The 26,757-nt window shown below is 37.3% G+C and overlaps 1 protein-coding gene and 1 long non-coding RNA gene across 17 annotated transcripts in view; one reads left to right on the forward strand and one right to left on the reverse strand.

The window, feature by feature from the left end:
* LOC148132484 (uncharacterized) overlaps window positions 1-3,103 on the reverse strand; it is a 185,378-nt gene extending 182,275 nt beyond the window's left edge. For 9 of the 13 annotated variants that reach the window (XR_015748069.1, XR_015748070.1, XR_015748067.1 and 6 more), the window contains exon 1: window positions 2,529-2,945. This is a non-coding gene — a long non-coding RNA (uncharacterized LOC148132484). Of the gene's footprint in view, window positions 1-2,528 lie in introns of all 13 variants that reach the window. The other 4 variants (XR_015748076.1, XR_015748074.1, XR_015748073.1 and 1 more) reach the window with 4 other exon arrangements.
* DAPK1 (death associated protein kinase 1) overlaps window positions 3,020-26,757 on the forward strand; it is a 67,693-nt gene continuing 43,955 nt past the window's right edge. For 2 of the 4 annotated variants that reach the window (XM_087957904.1, XM_026674607.2), the window contains exons 1-3: window positions 3,020-3,129; window positions 4,120-4,291; window positions 24,184-24,405. In XM_087957904.1, the coding sequence (XP_087814030.1) occupies window positions 4,230-4,291; window positions 24,184-24,405 (284 nt within the window). In that variant the 5' untranslated portion in view covers window positions 3,020-3,129; window positions 4,120-4,229. Of the gene's footprint in view, window positions 3,643-4,119; window positions 4,292-24,183; window positions 24,406-26,757 lie in introns of all 4 variants that reach the window. The other 2 variants (XM_026674600.2, XM_087957905.1) reach the window with 2 other exon arrangements.

Below are 26,757 nucleotides of genomic sequence, written 5' to 3' on the forward strand. Positions count from 1 at the left end.
AACTGTACGTTTTTAGCATTTTAAAATTTACATGCCCCAAACGCCTATGCAATAAATGGATACATTCTTCATGAGGCTTTATATTATTAAATACAGTTTGAGCCTCCCCTTTCTTACTATTATCTAAGACATATAATGTTCCATTTAAAGCTGCAGTTACCCTTTTGTTATCTTTTTCAATTATGCAATTATTATCTTTAAAAGTAATTACATAACCTAATTTATCTAATACCCTTACTGAAAGCAAATTAAACTTTAGTTGCGGTACATACAGCATTTTTATATCCTGGTTTATGTACGGACAACGTGCAAAACCTTGACCTTTCGCTTTCAGGTTCCAGCCGTTAGCAAGAGATATATGTTGAGAGCTTGTAGACATTTTTAGAAATTTTGTCTTATCTCTTGTGATGCAGTGGGATGCGCCACTGTCAACCACCCATAAATTATTCTTCACATCAGAGTTGCTAAAGGTGGCTAGTTCAAATGCTTTCTTTGGCTTTTTTACATTCTGGCTTTTTCTCTTTTTGCAAAACTTTGCCAGATGTCCTTTGCCTCCACAATTAAAACACTTTTTAATTGTGTATGCTGTTGAAGATAAATTCTCTTCTTCCAGATGCTTTACTTTGCTTTGCTGGTTTCTTTCAAGCTTTGAAGATAATTTCTCTTCTTTCTTATCTTCTCTCAGCTCGTCACGCTCACGCCTTCTTCTGGCTTCTTCTAGTAGCCTGCCTGTAATCTCGGTTAATGAGAGGCTTTCTTTTGGCAATACCTCTAACGAAGTCACATAGTCATCATAGCTTTGATCTAATGAAGATAATATTATGTAGACTTGTTGCAGTTCATTAAATATAAGCTCTTTTTCTTGCAAATCTTGAAAAATGCTCTTCATACAGTTTAAATGAACTAACATATCTCCATTCCTCTGAAGATGCGTTCGAAAAGCTTCCGTGTAAGATTTATATGTGCTCCTACACTGTCCCGAACATAAATCTTCCTGAGGTTCTCCCAGCAGTTTGCAGCATTTTCTTCTCCACGAATATGGACAAGCTGCTGATCACAGAGAGTCAGTCCTATGATGCATAAAGCCTGCTCATTCTTCAGTTTAAAGTCTTGTAACTTTTCTTTATCATCATCATTAGCAGGATCCCATCTACTCACATCTGGTGGGTTTGCTATAATGTCCCACAAACCTTCTCTGCGTAGAAGTAAACTACATTTCATTGACCATGAAACATAGTTTGTTCCATCCAGCCTGGATATCATGGACAGTTGTGACAAATTTACTTGTGCCATTACTCTTCAGATATTTTGACTATTTTAAACTAATTAAAACAGTTTGTTTTTACAGTAATGTGCAACTCACACCAACTCTCTCTGCTATATCCTGGTTAGTTAGACTATGCTGCTGGGCCCATAACCAATGTTAGGGTTTGAGGATTAACCCCTAGCAGAGTATTGCAGCAGTAGTCAAACCAGAAAACCAAAGGAGAGCGGAAGGGCCCCAGAGTATACACACACTGAACACAAACCTTGTTTGTAGTTTAAATAGTTTTTAATCCAGTTAGAGTTTAAGCATTGTCATTCAGTCCATTAAGTCATTCACAGTATTTCCATCCAGTAAGACTCACTAGTATAGTCCAAGTTAAGAGTCCTTGCAATATCTTTATCAGCCGATAAAGATATCTTCTCCTCCTCCGGTTTCACTCTCCAGAGAAACAAACGCTGGATATTCAGCAAACAGTAGCAAACAATAACAGTTCAGTCACAGGCACTCACAGTCAGTAATCTCAGTTAGTCGCAGTAGCACACAGTAAGTCGCAGCAGCACACAGTAACAGGCAGAGACAGTAACACACAGTAAACTTTCCAGCTTCTAATGCTTCCTTATATTGTAACTTCTAACCGCACCCTTAATCGGCTAATTGCCTGCTGCATTGTGCTTAAAGTGATAAGCACTTAAACCATGATATCTAAGTTTTATATATTTATTCACCCAAACCATATTTGGTATCAATGTTATACCTAACAATAATCATGGTGGTTACATTAGTGATGCCCCCCAAGATTAGTTCAGTTAAAAATGAAAATGTGGGGATGAAGTCTATAAAATAATTCACATATCAGTAATTCACGTATCATTTCACTACTACAGAACAAAGCAATTGTGCGACAATCACTCTTGATAAGGAAGTATATGGAGATACTCAGTCAACCAGGACATGATTGTCTTAAAAATGCTGGGACAAACTGGATTTTAGTTTTTTTTCTTGAAGACATTTCACTTCTCATCCAAGAAGCTTCTTCAGCTCTGAAGAAGGGGCTTCTTGGATGTGAAGTGAAAGGTCTTCAAGGAAAAAAACAAAGTCCAGTTGCCTTTTGGGGGGGGGGGGGAGCTCTTGATAAGGAAGTTTGTCTTTGGCAAAGCACACCTTGCTTATTAGAAAACAAAAGCAAAAGCCAACTTTTGGATAAGGTGCTACAATCATTCCACACCTGCTGCTTGCTATACCTGAGGATACTACAACTCACTTGTTTCTCTGTGTGTGATCTTACAACCCCGTTTGGTAAACATTCGGAACCGGGAGCCTTCCAAATGCGTTCAAGGTCCGTTCCCTCGATGCCCAACTAGCTTCACGTCTGACGGTTTTTGCATTGCTGGAATCCAACTGGAGGACACCACTTTAGAGATGGGTGGGCAGTACTTACCTAGTGGCCATTAACCTTCTGCAAAAACCCCGGAACCCCCCCAAAAAAACAAATGGAACCGCGCTCTTCTACTCGGGCGCTAACCTGGCGCGAGGGAGGCCCCGACGCCTTCCAAGCCGCGCCAAGGCGGCCAGAGATACCCGAAGGTAAGAAGCCTGGCTACACACCTGCACGCCTCCGTCGGCCCGTGCGTGCGAGAGTGCGTGCGTGGGTACGCACGAGCCGCATCCTCCCCCTCCCCTGTGCTCACCGCTGGCGTGGGCTGGTCGGGAGAGGAGAGGGAGGGGTGTAAAAGCGCCGCGGCTTTCCCATTGGCCGCTTGCCGGAGTGCCTTTTCCCTAGCTCGGCTCCGAAGCGTGTGCGAACGATTAGAAAGGGAGGCTGTCGCCGGAAAAAGGGAGCGCGAGCTCGAGCGAGCGAGAGGGTGAGTGAGAGAGCGAGCAGCTGGAGGGGCGGGTTTTTCCTTCCCGGTCTCTCGCCGCCCCAGCCAGAAGAGAGCTTCCCGGCGCGCCTCCCCTCCTCCCCCCTGCGGCGGCGGCGGCGGCGACTCCGCCAGACGAGCCGGGGGGTTTCCGTCCCTTCCTCCGCCAGACGAGTCGGGGGGTTTCCTCGCTGCTTCTTCCCTCCTTCGCCAGCGCTGGAACGGGGGGCGGAGAGTGGGGCAAGGCCTTCCAGGAGAGTAGGAGCCAAAAGAGGAAAAGCGCAAGGCTCTTTGCGCTTCTCCAAGCAATGCGAAGGGGAATGCCCGCGTCTGGCTAGCTGGATTTCACCGACAGCCGAGCGAGCGGATTTTAGGCGGCGGCGGCGGCGGCTCCTCCCGGTTGCACGTCCTAGTTGACCGGGTAACGGAGGGGGGAGTTGCTGAGGAATGTGGCGTCCGTGCGGCTCAGGTGAAATGGTGGCTTCGGGGGCTCCTGCTTGCGGTGCGGGGAAGAAGGTAAGATGCGCGCGAGGAAGCGGCGCGCGGAGTTTAGGAGGCGCCTTTCTTTCCCTCGCTCCCCCCTCCCTCCCCTCCCCAGCGAGGCGTTGTTCTGAGTGGGGGGGAGGAGGAAAGGGGGCGACTTCTTTTTCCCTGGCTGTTGTCTCCATTTCGCAGCTCGAGGCAAGGGGGAAGAAGGGGCTCTCGCTCGTGCAAGGCGCGGGCAAGGGAGAGGACCCGGGCGGCTTGCATTTCTTGGCAGCCCAGGCCCGGCGATTTTTAGAGAGCCGAGTTAAACCAGTCGGCAGCCACCCGGGACCGGCAGAGCTGCTCTCTACTCGGCTTTCCCAGCCCTGCTTGCTTTCAAAGGGACTGCCGGCGTTGTGTGTGGACCTGTGTGCAGGAAGAAAACAGGGACATAACCGCACCCTTCCTGCAAATATGGGTATTTGAACTCGCCCCTTGCTTTTTTTCCCCCCTGTGTTTCTTCTCCAGAGCTTAGCTGCCATGCATGAAGTCCTGGAAGATCCAACCAAGGTGGAGGTGATGACTTGAAAGGCAAAGGCAGGTGGAAGCTGGTTGTGGGCTTTCCCTTCCCAGCTATCATGACTGTCTTCCGGCAAGAAAACCTGGAAGATCACTACGAGGTTGGAGAGGAACTTGGAAGGTAGAGTACCTGTTGGGAGGAAAGAAAATAGACTAGGTAGCCTTGATTGATATAAAAAATGTTCCTGGGCACAATAAAAAACCACAGAGTGTTTTGGGTTGGGAAGAAGGCTGAAGGTTATGGTGACCACAACAGGACATGGGAACCAATCGGTGGCATGTGCACAACATAGTAAACTGGGAACTGGCTAAGTGTGTTTTAGTCTTCTGTGGAATGTGAAATCAGGCTGCTTGATGGATTGCTGTTTCTGTGTGGCATGTGAACCCAGAAATATGGGTTAATTGACTAAACTCCAGTTCAGTTGACCAAGATAATAAATATATTGTAGGAACAAGTCACAGGACTGAACTGTAAATGTGTTTACCATTCATGCATTGCAATGAGCTGTTTAAATGCTTCGGATTAAGAGATATGTTATATCTTTTAGCAGCTGCATGCCTTTTAAGATGAGATCATTAGACCACCAATAAAATGTATTACACTGTGGCAGGGAACTGAGTGTTATACTGGTGTTATGTAGGCATTTTTCCTGAAGAAAAGCTCAATAGTCTGATGAAATTACCTTAGAGTTGATTCCAAGCAACTTGCTTCGTTGAAAAATACTGGATTGAAGAATATTAATAATTTTCATTTCTATGTTCGTTTTATGCTGATAGTAACTGATTATAAGAACGGTTTGCTTGATCCCAACCTCAGCAGTGAATTGTTAGTGGATGTGGTAGAACACAAATTGGTATTAATCTATTCAGTTGCATCTTAAGCCTTAATATGGAAGGTTCTGAATTCAAATAATTATTTAATGTTATCCATTTTGTTGACACTTAATAATTCTCGAACTGTCTGAGTTCCCTTATTCATTTCAGTCAAATGTCATATCAAATAACTTATCATCATTATGCAGTGTAGCTTTAACACAGATTCCATAAAGCTTGTTAGTTGACCATTATAGCATGCTGGGTGAGTACTTTATGTACTTTCCTAGCTTTGTGACAGGAAAAACAAAACTCTTGGCTGATGAATTATAGTTCCATTTTATTTTAAATCTCTGAGTTTAATTGCTGAACTGCATTTGTTTTAAAGTGTACGGTATTACATTCTGGTTGTCAATGTATTGTTTAAGTTTTCAGTAAAATCCCGAAGTGAACAGTAAATGCTTCCATCTCAGGTATTACAGTTCTGTAAAGAAAGTTTAGATTGCAAGTTTGCTGTGATTTCCAAGCCATAATGAAAATAGTATGAAGGTTGGTAAGATTATTGAGAACCAATTTGGATGTCATGCAAATCAATGCAAAAACTTGTGTGGAAACAATAATGATATAAACAGAATAAATATACCAACTTGCAGAAAGACCTCTAGCCATTGGACTAATGAACTATGTAAACTTGGATATGGGTTCAAATCAACCCCTAAGTTTATACTTTTTTGAAGATATGTTTAAATTATGGTCCTCTTGAATTTATTTTCGAGTTACATACAATTAAGATAACCAATTTAGTGTGGTGGTTAAAGACACAAGACTATAAACCAGTCACTTTCTCTCAGCCTTAGGAAGAATGCTGTAGCAAAGCAGTTTTGAAAATGTTACAAGAAAACTTGTTTGGGCAATTGCCAGGAGTCATCACTTACTTAAGGGCATGAATTTATTTTTTTTCCTTTTCATATCCAATAATAATACAAAGAAAAGACAGTTTTTGACTTTTAATCTCAACACTCAAATTATTTTTGAAACAGGCAATAATTTTACTACCGGTATATGTATTAGGAACTGACTGATTACCCTATAGCTACAGAGAAAAATGAGGCCTCCTTCAAATTAATAAGAAAACAGCAACTAGATGATTAAGTTGAATTCTGACATCATTCAAATTAATTTTCTACAGAAAATTATAGCCTATTGTGAAAGTAAAAATAAATTTATCTCATTTTATTCATTGTTATTTTATATATAATATGTAGCTAATTATAATCTACAAGATAATTGTAGGACTGAGCACTGTTTTAAGAACTTCAAATTGTTGCCAGGAGTGTAATGCTAATTTAGAATAGTAATGAGAATGAATTGTAACAGTGTTAAATGTATACAAAATTAATGTAAGGAAAGGATTTAAAATTCAGAATGTATTAAATAGGAGATTCTTAAGTTAATTTGCAAAAAATAATAGTTTGGATTTCCTTAACTGCTGCAAAATTTTTAGCGAGTTATATCTTTTTGTAGTTTAAAATTAACTGATGCCGATTTGCATGCCAAAACTGCAAAACATACCTTATTTTAAAAGATAATATATGATTACTAACCAAGTAAAATTTGTAAATTTTATTTCATATGTTGAAATTTGTCTGTTAATTACTGGTGGGACATTTTGAACAGTTGTCTGAAAACTCTTAACTTGCTTTTACACTGACCTGCATCACCAATCATTTTACTTCAATATAATTTTATGTCTCTAAATGATAATGAATGTGTAATTTACATTCTGTAACAGTGATTTGAACCCACAGCCATATCAGCAGAACTATTAGTACTCTCTTACTTGTCACTTAAACAGCAGTTATAAGCAACCAACACATTGTACAATTTCATAAGACCAAAAGAGATTTTGGTTCCATTTAAGAGGAAATTATTATGAAATATATGCATGCCTTCACTGCTGCATTTTGTCCTTTGTGGTTATGAACAGCGTGACTTTGCATTTTAAATACTGTGTTCTCTGGTTTCTTTAATATGCTATACTTTTCAGGGACTGTATATGTGGTTGCCAGAGCGCTACATTCTTGTAATACTCTTTTTTTAATTATCCTTGATCAAAACAGTCCAAGAATTTGTTCCCATGAAATTGGCTTAACATTAAAGGCAGTATTATATTGACCTTGAAACTTTAAGATTAACCTGAAGTGAAATAGTTTAAATGACTTGTATCTGAAATAGCTTGTACTGGTAATATTTGGTTAACAAAAGAAATTGGGACCAGGAATTCTGTTGCTAAACAACACAATGACCCTGCCAATTTACAGTAGCAGTTTCATTTGCCCTTGTTAACAGAATCCGGTGTGGTTGTTAAGTGTGACACCATGTGATTGTCATTTGCAGTCTCCTACCAAGTGCCTCAATCACGATCACGTGATTGCAAAGGTGCTGCAAAGACAACATTTTGAGGGCCATCTGTAAGTCTCTTTGTTCAGTTCTGTAATAACTTTGAATGGTCACTGAGCAAAGAATTGTTACTCAAGATATATTTCAAGAAAGTAAGCCACAAGATCATGGGTTCAGTATGCATGAAATACCCATACAGAATTTCATTTTAAGAAGTAAATATTTTAGAATTAAAAGCATAACACAGCCTGAATTATGTCAGAATTGGAATAGAGCTGGAAGGGACCTTTGAGGTCTTCTAGTCCAGCCCCCTGTTCAAGCAAGAGATCCTATACCATTTCAGATAAGTGACTGTCCAGGCTCTTCTTAAAAACCTCAAGTGAAAAACTTCTGTTCCACTAGTTAATTGTCCTCACCCTTAAGAAGTTTCTCCGTAATTCCAGGTGCTTCTCTCCTTGATTAGTTTCCATCCATTGTTTCTTGTCCTGCCTTCTGATGCCTTGGAAAATAAATTGATCCCCTCTTTGTGGTCTCTCAAATATTGGAATACTGCTATCATGTTCCCCCAGTCCTCCTTTTCTCTAGACTAGCCAAAACCAAATCCTACAATCGTTCTTCATATGTTTTAGTTTCCAGGCCTTTAATCATCTTAGTTGTTCTTCTTTTCACTTTTTTCAAAGTCTCAACATGTTTTTTGTAATGTGGTGACTAAAACAGGATGCAGTATTACAGGTGTGGTCTTACTAAGGGTTTATAAAGCGGTACTAATACTTTATGTGATTTTGATTCTATGCCTCTGTTTATACAACCAAGGATTGTTTTAGCTTTTTTGGCTGCTGCAGCACACTTATGACCCATGCTTAAGTGATCATGCACTAGAATTCCAAGAACCCTCTCACAGTTACTGTTTTTGAGCCAGGTTTCACCTAATCCTGTGATGGTGAACCTATGGCATGTGTGCCACAGGTGGCACGCCGAGCCATTTGTGCTGGCATTTGAGCCTCAGTCAAACTTACCTCACTGTGCATGTGCGCACCTCACAGCTGATTTTTCGGCTGGTTTGAGGCCTTTTTCGGCTTTCCAGAAGCTTGAAAAAAGCCTCTGCAGGGTTTGCAGGCCGAATAATAGACCCATTTCATCACTTTCTGTAATACCGGAAATGATGAAACGGGCCTGTTATTTGTCCTGCAAAGCCTGCAGAGGCTTTTTTCAAATCTCTGGGAGGCTGAAAAAGGCCTCAAACCAGCTGAAAAATCAGCTGTGAGGCGCAGTGCAGGTAAGGGGGCAGCGGGGAGGTATTGCATGCACACGCGCAGGGGGCATGGGGGGGCGCATTGCCTTCTGGGTGCTCGCACAATTTTTGTCACAGGAGCCCAAAAAGGTTAGCCACCACTGGCCTAATCTGTACTTGTATCTTTGGTTTTTCCTGCCCAGGTATAAAACCTTGCTTTTCTCCCCATTTCATTCTGTTGGATAGGGCCCAAGATCTTTTTGGATCCTGAACTTGTCTTCTGGGGTGTTGGCTATTCCTGCCAGCTTAGCGTTATTTGCAAATTTGATGAGTTTCCCTTCTATTCTCTCATCTGTCATTTATGAAGATATTGAAGAGTACCGGACCTAAGACAGAACTTTAAGTTAGCCCACTGCTTATTTCTCTTCATGTAGATGTAGTGCCATTAAGGACTACTCATTGAGTACAGTTTGTCAGCCAGTTACAAATCCATCTGGTAGCGATACTGTCTATCCCACATTTTTTAAGCTTACCAAGAAGTAGGTTGTGGTCTACTTTGTCAAATGCCTTGCTGAAGTCTAAATATATTCTGTCCATAGCATTTTGCTGGTCTACTAATTATTATTTTTTCCAGTATATTCTTGGGTATTGATGTTAGGCTGATTGGTCTGTAGTTTCCTGGATCTGTTTCCCCCCCCCCTTTTTTGAAAATGGAAACCACACAGTGGTGGGATTCAAAAAAATTTACTCCCAGTTCTGTGGACGTGGCTTGATGGGTGTGGCTGGGGAAGGATACTGTAAAATCTCCAGTCAGAAGTGGTATTTGCTGGTTCTCCAAACTACTCAAAATTTCCGCTACTGGTTCTCCAGAACTGGTCAGAACCTGCTGAATACCACCTCTGGAACCACATCAGCTCTTTCAATTCATGGTAGATTCTGTCTCACATCTAAATAGAAACACAGTTTGTACAGTCAGATGTACAAATAGGCCATTTCTCCAAATACAAGTTTTTGGAGGCAAATAGAGATATTGTTTCCCATATTTGTAGTCTAATCCTTAGTGGCATTTTCCTGCCAATTGCTGCAAATAGACTGAAATTGTTTAAGTGCAGAGTTCATGTATAGCAGTGGGGCTTAAACTGTAAAAAGCTCCCTTTGACTCTCTTGCTCAGTGCTATAAAACAATACAGCACCCAATTTTCTAAAGGCAAACTGCTTCACTTAGATCTTACCTCAAATCAGTGTTTCCTCATTTGATTTAGTACATGAACATCAAATTGCTTTTTAATGCAAACTTTACACTAATTTTCTTCTAGTTTCTTTCCTTGACAGAAAACAATAAAGTTAACAAGTAGAAGAATAGAAATGGAGAAGAATAATATAAAAAATATAAATGGTATAGTAATCTGGAAAAAAATACTGGTCCAGCCAGTCAGTGGTACCACTTGACCCATGTGTGTTAACATCGGAATTCCAAAATAAAAGCCATATAGAATTGTAAGTCAGCTATGGTATCACAGGAATACAAAGTATGAAACTTACTTTTTCCATCATTTAAATCTTGAAAGCTGGCAGTGTTGCTTTATATTGTATGTTTTATTTAGAGGAACTCTTCAGTGCTAGAAATGCCCTAGTTACAGAACCCAGCTAGATTGCCACACTGCATACTTTGTTTCAATTGCAATTATATTTCAACAGAATGAGACCTTGAGCTAGGTTAGAATTAATTTAATTCTCAGGGGAACACATTCCTCTGCAAAATGGCATGGTTTGCAATTTGGGGGTTCTGCAAACTTGCAATTCTTGTTTGAACAGCAGCTGGAAGCCCTGGCCAGGAAGCACTTTGGCCATCTTCACTGATACAGCAGATACAGCTGTTCCTAGAGAAGATGCTGTGTAAGTCAGTCATGTTCTTATCACTTGAAAGGTGTACTTGGGTCTGCTTGTGAAGACTACTTGGCAATTGGTTCAGTATTTAGCAGGATAATATCAGTATTGTGGGAGGTACATTTGCTGCTAATTTCTGAGTATACTTCAGAGAATTGCCATTAAAAATGTTGGTTCAGATTCTTGTTTCCTCTCCAAATAGCATTTTCCTATCCCTGTGCATTCTGTGCAGGAAGAGACGCTGAACATTCATTCCTACCACTGGTCCAGAGGACCACAAGCCTTTTCTGTGGTTGCCCAACTTAACGACTTTCCTTGTTCTCCTCTAGTTGAAGAGATGTCTCATCCTAATAATCTGTTAGGAAAGAGACAAAAACTATTGTCTTGGAACATAAATTTGGAATCAGAGTAGCTGTTACTTGCTGTGTCTGGCATTTGTGTTACTTTATGGTTTTTATGTTGATTCTTGAACTTTATGTCTTTTCTGATACTGTTGTGAGATGTAGTTTTGTCATCTGCCTGGAGCTGATGACCGGAGTTGTATACAAATGCTGTGAAATAATCAATAGGGAAATGCTGTGTAAATTCAGATATACAGTGACTATAGCATACTATAATGCAAGCAGATATATAAATCCTTGAAATTATGGGTAATATTATTAGGTCTTAAAATTAAAATTAATTGCTGATTATATATTTGATATCATATAATGACATGCCCTAGAATGTCATTCATCTTTTGCTTCATACAATTAGAGTGGTGTCATTTTCAATTTCACAGGATTGAAATTGTTTTGACCGCAGTAATATTTGGGAAATATAATGGTATATAAAAAGCTTATGAAGTAAGAAAATGCTCAAAATAGGTTCTTGTTTCAAATCCAATGTTTGGGGAAATTGCAGGTCCTTACCCTGATATTTGCAAAAAAGATCTGCAAAAATAATATGTTAGGGATGCACCTGAAATGTATTTTGTTTCAAACTTGGGACAAAATGTTCTTTCCAAGCTGATTTGTTTAACAGGATAAAGGTAGAAAAAGAGTTTAATGTCTATAATCCAATGGGATAAAACAAAATGGAGGTTGAAAAAAAAACTTATTTCCTTGTTTTTCACCTCCAGGTTACAAAAATGGAAGAAATGGTAATCCATGTCAATTGATATCTTTCATCCAACTTATAAAAAACCGTACAAACCGATTAGTTTAGTACTATATTCAAATTGGATAAACTGTAGCTATTCTTATTATGGCTTATTGAAGGAATCGAATTTCATAAATCATTTTATTATATGGTAATATGAAATTGATTCCTTCAATAAGCCATATTTAATAGAAGCAGAGTTTAAGTTGGAAGTAATATCATATTCTCTTCTGGTAGTCATACCAGAGCAAAATGTCTGAGCTTACCAAATCTTGTAAACTACAGTATTTATTCTTATGCTTATAGCATTTAATAAATCCCCGATTTTTAGTTGCAGTTCAATGTGAGGTCCAAATTGACGAAATACAGTTAATGATCAAATTTTCCTATCAACCTAACACAGAATTGGGATTACAAACTATAATTACACTAACAAATAATTTGTACTGCTGGATGGAAAATTAAAGGTGGAAAAATTAAAGTAGACAAGATATTCAAATGCTTCAGTGATTTGGTGTACTATCTTCAACCATTGGTTTTGTATTAAATTTATGTTTTACCAACAAAGATAAAAGAAGAAATAAAGGCTGTCCTGATAGACAGGTCTCATCGGAAAAAACACTTAACCACTGGTTTTATTAAGGTAACATAAATGAGCCCTATCAAACACAATATTGGACTTCCATATTGCATATTCCTGCCTCTTCTGATATGGTTATATATCAAGACATGAAACTTCTTCCATTTTAGATTAATTGCAGCTTATGGCTAAAACTGGACAAAAATTCAATGTACGTAGTGTTAGCTATGCTTTATTGAAACAAACCAGTTTAAGTTATAGTTTGGCACTGGCTTTTTTTAATTGACTAAGTTAAAATTAACTTATTTAGTGTTTAAATGAAAGCATAGTCTGAAGCCTATTGAATGAAATTATACTTGTTACCATAGGTGTATCAAGTGCATAATTAAGTTTCTGAATAGTTTTTAAAAAATATTTTGCTTTTAAACTATTTCACTTTTATTTGAGAGAAAGCCAAAAAAAGCTCATTCTGGGTTAAAGCTGCATGATATAATTTCTTCTGGATTTAATAATGGGTATATATTTTAAGAAGTGGTACAGAAGAACTCATATTTATAAAAAATAATTTTCTTTTCTATATTCATGAATTTCCTTTTAACAAACATCATGAATGGGAATAATTTTGTTCTGGATGGGCAAGGTAAAACATGATGGCATCTCTTTTGCCTTTGGCAGAAACATTTTCTGTCTGAATGGATTTCATCCATGCATGAATGCTTTCTCAAGAAAGTAGGTCTTGTACCAGCAAGGTGAGATAGAGTATTTTTCCACTGAAAATTTTCCATTACCAGATATGCACTGCTTGATTAAATTAAATGAATGTAATATGAAATGGGCTTTGGGAAAAATAAGGTGTGTTTTTTGTTCTGATAATTAACTTTATAAAATGTGTATGCATATACTTTTTTTGGACATAATTAAAATATGTGCTGCCAATTATTAGTATCTTCATTTTTTTCTTAAAATTATGTGAGGAAAATCTCCACTTTTCTCTATCTGACCTTTCTTCTTCACCTTTCATAAATAGTAAGGATTGATCTTAGTGTTTTCCAGAATGTGCTGACAGCCATTCCCCATATATATTCAGCACAACAAGATTGTTTTATTTAAAGCCACGTTTTCTGATGATTGAATTAACAGTGGCAACCTAAGTTGCAGCTTCCAGTAGCTGAGTGATTGCTTGTATATTTATTTAATATTTTATCTATTTGCCATGACAGTGTTACCTGCACAAGGTCTTCTGATTAAATGACATATTAAATAAATATCCCTTGCTTTCATAAGCATTATAGAAATTTATTAAACAGACTTCTTGAGCAATAAATTAACATTTATAGAAGTACAGGTAGTTCTTGATGTATGATTACAATTGGGACCAAAATTTTCACTGCTAAGAGATGTGATCATAAAACACAATGTCATATGACTGCATTGCTTAGCGACAGCACTCCTAACATTCCCCATTGCCATTTTTAAGTAAATTCCACTGGTTATAAGTACCCACCCCAATTTAAGTCATTCGGGGCTTAGTTCCTTCCACCCTCAAGCCTCGGTAAAGTCAGGGACTACCTCCAACTCCCCCCCCCCACTACTTATCTTACCACCATCCCTGCCCATTTAGCCATCTTGCACCCTGCCTTGTGGGGCAACAAGCAGCCCCAAAACTGACACTGAGGCTACCTGCTATACTGTGGCTCAGGGGCTTCTTGGCCTGCCCTAGCTCTGGGGCTTCAAGAAGGCCCTGCCCACAATGCGACACAAAACTGCAGCCACCCTTGGAAGCCTCAGCAGCACAGCACAAAGCTGCAGCGTTCCAGGAAGCCCCAACAGCATGGCACAACTGTTGCCCCAGGAAGCCCAGACCCAAGCCCCCTTCACTGCCTGTCACCCCAGCTGACCTTCACCGTCTTCTTGCTTCTACTGAGGTGTACTGCCGTGGCCCTTTACAAGGCAGCCATTCACCACCTGAGGCCATTTTTCTCTAGGTGTCACAAGAAAACTGCCATGCATGACCTTGGGAAGAAAGCTTCATGTGTTGACCCAGGGTGGTGTACAAAAGCAACACAGTCACAAAAACAGGTGAAGACTCTTTAATTCCTTCAACTTGGCTTTAAAGCCCCAATTATTATTGACTGGAGACAAAAAACTCCCCCAGAAACAGTTGTGAAAAGGAACTCAAAATACATATAAATTATAAATAGAAAAAACACAAACCACACTGAAGCAATTACTGAGACAAGGCAGGATAAGGGCTTGAAGACGTCCACAGATATCAAAATACATACACTGGGAAGGACGCCAAATTCAGATAAGGACAGACTAAGATCAAGGCCCTTTACTCCCCTGTAGACCATGTTTCTCCCTTATGCTCTCCTCCCTGCGTGCCCTAGGATGAAGAGGGGATTGGCCTGGGTCTTCCTCTGACTGCCCAGCTGGCCTCTGCCCTTCCCCAGTTTCCTCCACACTTCCGCTGTTCCTTCTCTCCCTCAGAGTCAGACTCCAACAGGGGCATGACACTTCATGTGCCAGCAGCTGCCTCACCAAAGGCTGCGGCAGACAGGCTTGATCACCAGTGGAAACAAGAAGATGGCAAAGGTTGGCTAGATAGATGGGCCAGAGAGTCCAAATGGTGTAAATTGTGGGAAGATAGGAGGCGGGGAGTTGAAATGTCCATAGAGTTTTAAGTAAAGGTAGGCTACTGAGCATCCAAATTTTGACCTCCGGGGTGCTGCAAGGGCTGTAACTTCAGGGATAGGTCATAAATTCCTTTGTTCAGCATTGTTATAACTTGAAATGGCTGCTGAATGAATGGCTGTAAGTCAAGGACTACCTATAACCGGAAGCAGTTTGGTCAAGTGATTAAAGTATCTGTCTAGAAAGCCAAAGACTGCCTTCAAGTCCCACTGGCCCAAGGTCATCTCACTTCACAGCCCAACTCATCTCATGTGGGGAAAATAGGACAAGGAAGATGTGTCAGATGTGTTCACTGTACACATTGGATTATTTGTGAAAATAAGAAAAGGCAGAATATAAATTAAATAGTTGTAAATAGAGGTGTCTAAATAAATAAAAGCGGATTACTTCCTGATTTTCTTCCACTTCTCCATAATGCTAAATATTAATACTAGTACATAATATTAAGTCCAGTAGAAGAAATTTTTGTAGAAAGGTACTAGTTTTAAATATTAGCATTTGTTGTTGACATCTATTTTTCATTTTTGGCCTTAAAACAGCAGAAATTTGGTTCTAATATAACCTTAGAATGTTTAGTAATAAATGAAATTTAGAGAAAATATTTACAATATGTAATTCCAAGTTTGTTCTACTCTTCAAATCATATGATGGGCACTTGGCAATGTTGTATTTTGCCTTACTACTCACAAAATGACCTTATACATAGAACCACTTTCATTATTGTATGGTTAGGATAACAAAAATTGTATCCCCTATTGGCAAATAGCAAAAATGCATATATAATCCTCATCTCACTAGCAAAGTGCATTTTATTTTCTAATAAGATTTATCCTTCCTCTCCCCCAACAACCTCTCCCACCCCTACACACCCACACACTTCATACTCTGAATTTATTTATTATAATTTATTTATTATAAAAGGCTAACTGGTTTTCTGCTGTGTTTTCATTTTTAACAAATAACAATCAGGAAGGGGAATTATTAAAGGCATGGTACCATTCCATGTGACATTAATAAAAATCTGCCAGGATACATTGATTCCAGAAACTAGAAAACATATTATTAGGAATTGTACAGTAAATCAAACTTTTGATATCTATTATTACACAAGCTTCAATATCCCTTTTGTTCACTAGGCCCCAGACAATATGTCTTAAAATATGTAGTACAAGCACATAATTTACCTTCCCAATATGCAAAATTCATTTAGGACATATATACCAAATACAAGGTTCTTAGTGACTTTTGGAAGTTACAACGGACCTCCTCAGGGCCACTTAACAACCCAGATTCATAGTTGTGACAGCCTTGGCCCCACCAAGCACTTAAAATGCGAGTGCATTTTAAGCGCTTGGCAATTGACATGCATTTACGGCCTTTTGCAGCACCTCACAGTCATGTGACCACAGTTTACAATGTTTTTTTCCCAGAAGCCAGTGTTTATTTATGGTTTGTGGAAAAAATGTCCCTTGTGGACAATGGATTTGCTTAATGACTACTGCATTTACTTAACTGTAGTATTTCACTTAACGACCACCACAAAAAATGATTGTAAAAGAGGTGCGGTCATGTAGCGAACTGCTTAACGACTGGCATTTCTTAATAATGTAATTCCAGGCTCAATTAAATTTGTAAATTAAGGTCTATTCCGTAATTTGATTATGAATTCCTCTTTGTATTACAAGCTCCTATTCCATCAACAGATGTATTCTAGAATCTAGAATTTTCTACTTGCTGATCTAAACAAATGCAGATAGTCCTCAACCTATGACTACAGTTGGGACCAGAATTTCTGTTGCTAAACAAGGCAGTTTTTAAGTGAGGCGCACACAATTTTATGAACTTTTTCGTCATGGTTATTAAGTGAATCACTCAAGTTTAGTGAATCAGTCATTAAGTGAAGAAGACAGCTGTGCACAAGTAGCAATCACATGACCCCAGAACACTGCAACCATTGTAAATACTTGTGGGTTACCAGGACCTGAATTTTGAACATACCATGGCAATGCTGCAATGGTTATAATGCAAGAACCGATTGTAAGTCCCTTCTTTCAATGCTGTTGTAACTTTCCATGATCACTAAATGAATGATTGTAGGTCAATGTATATTTTTCTCATTATTTTCACATGCATGTATTTTCAGTACAGGTAGTCCTTGACTTCTGACTGGTCACTTAGTGACTGTATGAAATTACAACACATCCCTCAAAAGTTACATATGATCCAGTTCCAAAATTACGGCCTGTTGGAACTCAGGGTTGGTGGGAAATAGGCAGGGCAGGGCACCATAGCATGTTTGCAGTTTGTTGTATGGGTGAATGATGTGGAGGCACTGCAGCCACTGTAATTTCAGGACCTGGCAGTAAGTAGTTTTTTTGTGGGGGTCCAGCATAGCTTTGAATGATCACAAAACAACCAGGACTACCTGTATTACATTCTCAAATGGTCTAAAATCTCTGATTTCAAAAGGATAGACAGGTATATATTGCTTTCACTTAGTGTAGTATTAAAGTTCAAAATGTATTTTTCTGTATTTACATTGATGTCTGAAAGGGATTATCTTCATTTCATACTTCTGATCACAGATTTTTTTTCTTCTACCTACATCTACTCCATCTAATGTGCTTTATAGTTTTAGTCAGCTGTGATTCCACTTTTTTAGTTAGTAAATTAGGGCATCAACAAAAATATGTTGCATATAATGTCCCTAATTGTTTATCTCAATAACCTCTTATATTTCATCTCAATCTTTATATTAATGCTAGGCGCCATACAGAGATGTAAAAAAAATGCTTCTCTGATTAAAATGTGAGCCATGTGTTATAGTTACACTTAATCTGGTTTAAAAAGAAGTGCTAACAAATTTTGATTCAAAGTCTCACAATCTGATACAATTTTTGCCAATTGGTTTTTCCCCATAATAATAAATTGCATATGCTATATGAAATATATCTGATTTTAATTTTTATCCCTGACCAATATGATTATAAAATCCAATTCCAGAACATGTCATAGTTATGCCTGTTTGCACGCAGACGATATAAAAAGTTCTATGTATGTGTATATGTATGCATTATTGTTATTCCAGTCAATCATGTTCAATTCTCGGAAAGTACCTGGCAAGTCGGACAAGTTCCTGCAATTTTCTTGGCAAGATTTTTCAGAAATAGTTATCAATTACCTCCTAAGAGAATTACCTCATAAGAGAAAATGACTGGCCAATGGCCACCTAACTGGTTTTATGCTTAAACTCGACTAAAACTCATGGTCTCATAATTTCTAATTTGATGCCTTAACCACTACACTAAACTGACTCTCAGTTTATAAATTATACCATGTTTATATCATGGGAAGAATAATTAGTACCCAAATATATAATATTAACTACAAAAGAAAACAGTTTTCTCTGTGTTGGTTAAAAATGGAATTCTGTTGCTTCTAGGCCTGATAAAATGTATTCATGTGTAGTAGATGAAATTTGGTTTTTTGCATTGTTATTTTGGCATATATCTTCATCAGAATTCTCTTCTGCTTGTGGGAATTAGAGGATCACCTAATTATGACTCAATGAGTATGGAAACAGGTTGGAAAGGGGGGTATTGAAAAAAACAAGTTTAAAGTATTATGACTTTTTAATTATATAGTGTAATATATGACATTCTTTCTGGGCAAATATCTAGTAATCCTAAATTTAGTTCAGTAGATCCAATGTTCAAGGATTTTGTTCTGTTTGCAGTTTTTTATGAGCATATTCTTCAGTTCATTGAAGCTGTTCATAATACTCCAGTAGCATTAGAAATAGGACATTTGCCATGGAGACTATTATTTGTGGGTGTGTTTACCCTGCTTTTCAGACAAAAACAAAGAGTTATAAGACTAGAAATAGAAAACTATCCTTGTCCTGAGGCTTCCACATGGAAAAAACAGGACATAAAAAGGGAGGAAGGGACAGAAAGAGAGGAAGAAAAAAGCACAGCAGATCTTAGTTTTTATAATAAAAGAAATTGAAATAAAGGCTCTTTTAATGCAATTTGGGCATGTCTTTTCTAACAAATGCAGATACTGTTTAAACAGAGCTTTCTTCCATTTGAAATACTATACATCTTACTTACTTGTTTTATGAAAGTAGACATAGTCTTTTCCATTTAATGTCAAAATTATTGCATGACAGTTTATATTACAATTCACATTTGGAAACATTTATGTGTAGATTCCTTCTGCTTTTCTTTCTCAATGTCTTTGTGATTTTAAAACATCAGGTAACTTGAAATTTTAAAATCTAAATTTTAAAAAATTATTTCCTCAGCAACTTTGGAAGCATTCTGCATGTATTATATGCTTCCTGATAAAATCTTAATATTTTACCTTCAGCTTATATTTTTAGAGTCATCACACCTTGTGATAAAAACTGATCAACTATGCAAATATACAATCAGACATAGTAGCCTATTTTTATGCAAAATTATAAATTAATATGTGTGGGTGGATTTGTTTAATTTATTTTAATTTTTTCTTAATGTATATTTTTTATTTAATGACTGAATTTTTATAACTGGAATAAATGATGATAATATATTATATTCTTCACATCCTGGATAGAGCCTATTTGTGTGATGATTGTGAATTAACTGATTTAATGGCACATACCCATTAAGTTAGTACTGTATTAAGATTCTCCGAGTTGTTCTTTGAATAATAGAGAAATAATTATCTCATGGGATTTCTGGAAGCAGCTGTGTGAAACGAGATACTGGATCCATAGAAATTGCGTAGCAGAACTGCTTGTGTTATTAGTATCATTCTTTGTTATTAAACTTCCTAATACTACAGATTTCCTTCTAAAAACATGTTATACTAACTCATAGAAAGTTTATTACACGTCTACGCATCCCTTACTATTGGAGTGATATATCACTTATACAGCTCAAAGTACAGAAATATCTGTAGCTGATAGTCTGTAAAACAATTCAGGCAAATTTTTGTATTATACAGATTCAGGAAGGAAGTTGGAGGAGGGTTTGTTTGTTTGTTTTAAAGAGGGACAAATAAACTTTTAACTTAAAAGGCTTTTTGCTCCGCTTACAATAGATTAATCATATTGTCCAAATCACAAATTTAAGCTACATCATATGGCTGATCATAATTACATTACCACCACAGTCCCGTATATGTTTACCTTACCAATTGATATGTATTGCAATTACAACGGATAAAAAGGAAGACATCTGAAGAAATTTTACTTGAACTTATTGATAGTTACAAGATTTTTCTAAATAATGTTTAAAGTCTGAATTAAAAGCTGAAATGATTAAAAAGATGTTGAGGGCTGTATCTATTTTCTCTCTGATAAATCAATGTTTTCATGTGGTCATGATGCAGTGGTGGGATTCAAATTTTTTTACTACCGGTTCTGTGGGCGTGGCTTGGTGAGCGTGGCAGGGGAAGGATACTGTAAAATCTCCAGTCAGAGGCGGTATTTGCCAGTTCTCCGAACTACTCAAAATTTCTGCTACTGGTTCTCCAGAACTGGTCAGAACCTGCTGAATACCACCTCTGTCATGATCATAGCCATTTTGAATTTGCATAATTTTCTCTCAAATGTCTAAATGTGATTTTAGAACAATACCTGTAAAAATATCCTATACAACTTTGCAATGGACAGATGGTTTAACCATGCAAGAACCTTAAAAATGTATTTCTAAATGTAATTCTATGATGTCCCAGGCAGCTAAAAAGAAAAAAAAATGTGATTTCTTAATCATAGTTGGGAGAAAAAATGGTTGTAATATCATTTTTAAATGGATCATTTTTAATTTGATCTCTCATATATGGCTGTCATAGGTGATCCTTCTGGGATTGTACATTCGTAATAGTGTGGCTCATATGATCATTGGAATGCTGCAAGTTTATCACTGGTAATGAGCCAAGAAGGGAGTAATCAGTATGCATATTGTATTTTGAGAAAATTGCTGGTCTGTTTTTATTTTCCATCTGCTCAAAACAGAGTTTGTTTAGGTGTCCCTAAACTGACTAACTTCTCAGTGGTTAGCAGCTGAGTTATCAATAACATAACACAAACTATGATTTGCAAATCAGTTTTAATTTCTGACGTGGTATAGTAGTATATCAGAACTGTTTTAACTTTGAGGGTAGTATCATGATTAAGAAGTAGACTTGCAGATATATCTGATCTTTATATAAACTAATTATTTTTCTTCACATTATTTTTGATTGGTATCAATGGTTCCTTAACACTACAGCAAGTTTTACACTGATTTTAAATTTCTATTGTTTATTCTATTTGTGTCAGTTTTGGCACATGCTTAGTAAAGTGATGCTATGGCATGCCCTACACACCCATTTTATGATATATCTGGGGATATTGGTGATTCTTAGAAGTGAATACTGCAATACCTTATACATTTGTTCCTACTAGAAATCCTGTAACTAATGCTGAAAGAGTATAGCTGATAAATATTCTTTTTTTTTTCCTTGCAGGGGTTTTATATTTTCAAACAAGCTTTCCCTTCTTGCTCAAATGGGAATTGAAAAGTTATTTCCAAACAAAAAGTCAACACACATTTAAGAAGTTTTAATTTTCATTCATGTTTCCCTGGATATGTTTTTTGGTGTACTTATTTGACCTCCAAATTCTAACATTGACATATTAACCACTTTTCTAACTGTACTGCAATTGTTACCCAAATTCTGAATGAAGTATACCTAACATTTTTTCATGTGTTCTTTTTATTGCTCTTTTGTTCGGTTATCCAAACTCATATTCTCCAAAGATCTTACACATATTTGCATAAAATCCAAGTTTTTTCTTGAATTGTGATTTGGTTGATTCTCATAATATTGCTTCTAGTTTGGATTTATTTATTTATTTTGCTTAAAATTTGGATGGATAGGTAAATAGGTAGATAGACACCAATAGATAGATACCAGTAGACAGATATTAAGTAGAATTAAGCAACATGAAATGAGAAAAATTGTGTAGGCCAAGAAAAAAAGCTTGCATTGTATAAAACAGTTTCAAAATTTTTGAAAACCTTTTTGTCAGCCTGGCTCTCAGTTTCAACTGCATCCTTTGAGCCACTTCTAAAAATTCTTTCTGAATCCCCTGATCATTTCAGTTATTTATTTATTTAGGCTTTTAATCCCAATTTGTTGTAAGTTTTCTTTCTCTGTTTTTAATCCTTCTTTCTCTGGCAACTCCCATGTGAAAAATCACAGTTTCTTTTCAATTTCACACAACCAGAGAGAACTGCCCTGCACCACATACCGTCATCATATCCAATGAAAGAAGAAAAGAAAGAATAGAGAACCTGCTTGAAGCAGATCTGTAAAATTTACATGTTTAAAAAAACCAAATAATTGTTTTGCCAGGATTGACATGATTTTAATGTTTCTATTGTTGTTGTTGTTAGTTGTGAAATCGTGTCCAACCCATCGCGACCCCATGGACAACATTCCTCCCGGCCTTCCTGTCCTCTGCCATCTTCTGGAGTCCATTTAAGTTCATGCCTACTGCTTCAGTGACTCCATCTAGCTACCTCATTCTCTGTCGTCCCCTTCTTCTATTGCCCTCAATCGTTCCCAGCATTAGGCTCTTTTCCAGTGAGTCCTTCCTTCTCATTAGGTGGCCAAAGTATTTGAGTTTCATCTTCAGGATCTGGCCTTCTAAAGAGCAGTCAGGGTTGATCTTCTCTAGGACTGACCAGTTTGATCGCCTTGCAGTCCAAGGGACTCGCAGGAGTCTTCTCCAGCACCTCAGTTCAAAGGCCTCAATTCTTTGACAGTCAGCCTTTCTTATGGTCCAACTTTCACAGCCACACATTGCAACTGGGAAAACCATAGCCTTGACTATACGCACTTTCGTTGGCAAAGTGATGTGTCTACTTTTTAGTATGCTGTCTAGATTTGCCATAGCTTTCCTCCCCAGGAGCAAGCGTCTTAATTTATTGGCTGTCCCCATCTGCGGGGATCTTGGAGCCCAGGAAAATAAAATCTGTCACTACTTCCATTCTTGCCCATCTATTTGCCAGGAATTGAGAGGTCTGGATGCCATGATCTTAATTTTCTTAATGTTGAGTTTCAAGCCAACTTTTGCACTCTCCTTCATCACCCGCATCAAGAGGCTCTTTAGTTCCTCTTCACTTTCTGCCATTAGAAGTGGTATCATCTGCTTATCTGAGGTTGTTGATATTTCTCCCAGCAATCTTAATTCCAACTTTTGATTCATCCAGCCCTGCCTTTCTCTTAATGTGCTCTGCAAATGCCAAATATATGGAGATTATAAGTGGCCTGTTAAAAGGATGTAGACGTTGTTGTATAGTGTAATGTTATAATAAAGTATAAAGTTTACAATCATAAAAATTCTTTTTAAAAATTAATTATAGAAAGAAATGTGGCTTCAGATGGTGAGATTGGAATCACAGGTGTTGAGGTCAGATGGAACTAATTAGACACACACACACACACACACACACACACACAGAGAGAGAGAGAGAGAGAGCAGATTTATCCCAGTCTCAAAAGCTAGGAAAGGCTGAAGATCTAACCCTAGGGCTGGCCTATATAAAGAGCTGTTCATTACACAAATTTACTGCATGTAACTTTATTCTTGCCTGCAGTAAAGCATCTTATTTAATCATGTCAAGTCTGAAGTTTCTGTTGTTTGCTGGTTATGGAATGCAAGATTGAGTTTCTAGATAATATAGATACATTGCCTGTGTGAAGCCTGACAGCAAAAGTCAAATTGGGGTGGGGAATGTCTTATATTTTAATCTTTTTGTGAGTATTTTTGATAATGAGAGAATAAGTTGAAAAGGAAATAATGTAATAGAAGTTCTAATACAAATATACATTTTGATTAAATTTAAATTAATTTGAAGACTTTCCCAAAAGAGGCATATTTTTCTGTTCACATATTTTTATTTTGATAGAGCTGTAGTGTTTTCTCTTATCCTTTGCACTGCAGTTAAATATTGACTATATTTAAAACGTGGATGTGTTGGCAAAAAGTTTTAGCTTAAAACAACCAGGATAAATGCAAAAAAAATGTAGCTTTGCTCCATTATTGATTGATGTGATTTATATTTCACCTTTCTGTATTTCCCGCATAGGATTTACTAATGGTAAATCACCCATAGACCAAAGTCAACACAAGACAACATCCTGTACTTTTGTGTAACAGTTCTTATTTCCACCAAGATATTGTTATACCTGAAAAAGCACTACTTTCTTTTCTTCTTCTTCTTTTTAGTGGCCAGTTTGCAATAGTAAGGAAATGCCGTGAGAAGACCACTGGGGCACAATATGCTGCAAAATTCATTAAAAAACGAAGAACAAAGTCCAGTCGTCGAGGAGTGAGTCGCGAAGACATTGAACGAGAAGTAAACATATTAAAAGAAATCCAGCATCCCAATGTGATCACGCTCCATGATGTCTATGAAAGTAAAATGGATGTAATTCTTATATTGGAACTGTAAGTAATTTTTAAGTTGTTTAAAATGTCCATTTTGGAAGTGAAGCTTTTGTATCCATTTTGAAAATGAGGATTATCCCCTCTCCTCTTCCCCCCCCCAAGTAATTATCTTTGCATTGGGAGGGTCATTCTATATTTGCTCATAAGAATCGAATAAGCAGTTGAAAATAAAGGCATGTTTAGCAGGGATCGTTGTCTTCGTGTGCTGCAAAGTATGGGTACCTTTGAAAATTAATTCTGAAGATTATCTGTTTGGAAAGAGCTGAGTTTATTGAATTATAACTTTTATAACGCCTCTCTCTTTTTTGACCCGCCTACCTTTTCCCTCTCATTAGTATCCAGTTTTGTCCTCTCATTTCCTTTCCCCCACCCTCCCGCCATCGCTTCTGTTTTCTTCCTTTCCCTGCTTGTTATTCTTATTTCTTTCTCACCTGTATATGAAAGGGAATGAAATGTCTCTTTTAGAGAAGTATGTTTTGAGGAGAATAGTTGGTATAAGCAGATGGGGACCAACTGATTTTGTAAATGGTTTGCTATATTTAAAGACCATTAATTTTTGTTAACAGTTAATATAGGGGCTTCTGTCTGCAGACAAAAATATTAGTACATGCTTTTGTGGAATAGCAGGAGTAGAATTTTCTAGGTTTAGTATAGCTGGAGTTGTTAATCCAAGGCAAGGAATCTATGTATCAAATAAACCGGTGGATTTGCTTTCTTTTGCATAATTCCTGAAATTTTGAAAATCACTGTTCTCATTCTACCAAAGCAATGGTGGAAGCAATGTTCCTTGCCTTAAATCGGCATCTTTTAAAATGCCACAAATTGTTTTCAGGCTGTAAATTATTTTTGTGCTTTCTTTTTCTCAGCACAGGAAACTTGAGCTATGGCCACAGCCTGTTTTATTTCCCTTCCACCTTGATTCTTCAAAATCCCTTCTTCCACTCTAACTTTTCCTCTTCCTTAGTGTCAACTGCTTCTACTTTCTTCACCCCCATTGTAATTCCTTCTCCAAGAGCAAAACATCAGGTTAGTTTAGAATGCTATTCTTGGTTGAACAGCCTGAAAGCAACAGACTCAGTGGCATATTTTTCATTTTCACAAATATGAGACCAGTTTTTTTCCACAGTATTCCCTTGTGCTTTTTGTTCATTCACTGAACTATAAAAGCCTATCTGAACAAAATAAGAGAGCCAGATATTCTTAAGGTCTGAATGGCATAAGGAAGCAACTTGTTCATTTCTGACATATATGTTGGAAATGTGCCTCATCAGTTTCCTTTTTCAAAACCTGCTGGAAACATAAAGCTATAATTCTCAGAACTATAACAGTTCTGTTATCATATGATACAACAGTATAAGACTGTGGGCTCAAGTTACCCATACTTAGCAGTATGTGGTGTTCTAATAAACGAAAAACAATTCTATTAAAGAATATCAATTAATAGAGTAGGCTTGTGCAAATCTTCCAGGCAAGCATTGCTTATAAATGAAGTACCCTGCTGGATCTGTTCCTTGAAGCTGCCATAGCCACTTGAAGCTTGCTATGTTGGCTTTGAGGACCTGCCAAGCTTTAGAGCACTTAATTGAATGATCTATACAGTTCTAGAGTAGAATAGAAAATTTTTAACTTCAACATTTGTTCCCACTAATGAATGTTCTTGCAATTATTGGCTAATTCTCAGCACTTATGAACAAGCGAGAAAATGTCGTATCACTTTTTTAAAGATTGAAGAACAAATGAATTAACATTACATGAAAAAATTCCAATGCATTTAAAGCATACAGTCATACAAACAAGTGACAGATATATTTGAAGTAAATGAACGGAATTGTCACTAAAGAATATGTGCACTGCTATGGAAATGCTGTAAAATGTGAGACCTTGTTTCTCTTTTTAAATTTTCTTTGAAATTTTGAATAAATTAAATAAAGCATACAGTCAGAATATTCACACCTGTAGTAGGGTATATCATCGGAAATAAGAAGATTTTTATGACGGAGAGTCTGTCAGATGTTTGACTACCAGGTTTTTAATATTGATATTTTACATATATTTATGTATTACGCTGTTTTATTATTATTGTTTTAATTGCTGATTAGGAGCCACCCAGAGTTTCATATAAAATGGGTGGCTATATGTTTAAATAAAAAAATAATTCTGGAAAATTTCAGTTGATAATGTTTTGGGGTTTTTTAGGATATTTCTAACATTAAGTTGTATGTTCTTTCTGTATTAGTTGTTAGTTATTATAAATCTTGGCTACTCACTTAATTTCAGAAGATTTGTCTGCAGTTGAAAGAACATTCTCCACTTAACATGGATATTTAGAAATGGAATTCCAAATGCTAATCC

This window comes from Notechis scutatus, chromosome 2, assembly GCF_049901735.1.
Source record: "Notechis scutatus isolate UNSWTSFEM ecotype Mainland chromosome 2, rNotScu1.2, whole genome shotgun sequence".
Lineage (NCBI taxonomy): Eukaryota > Metazoa > Chordata > Lepidosauria > Squamata > Elapidae > Notechis > Notechis scutatus.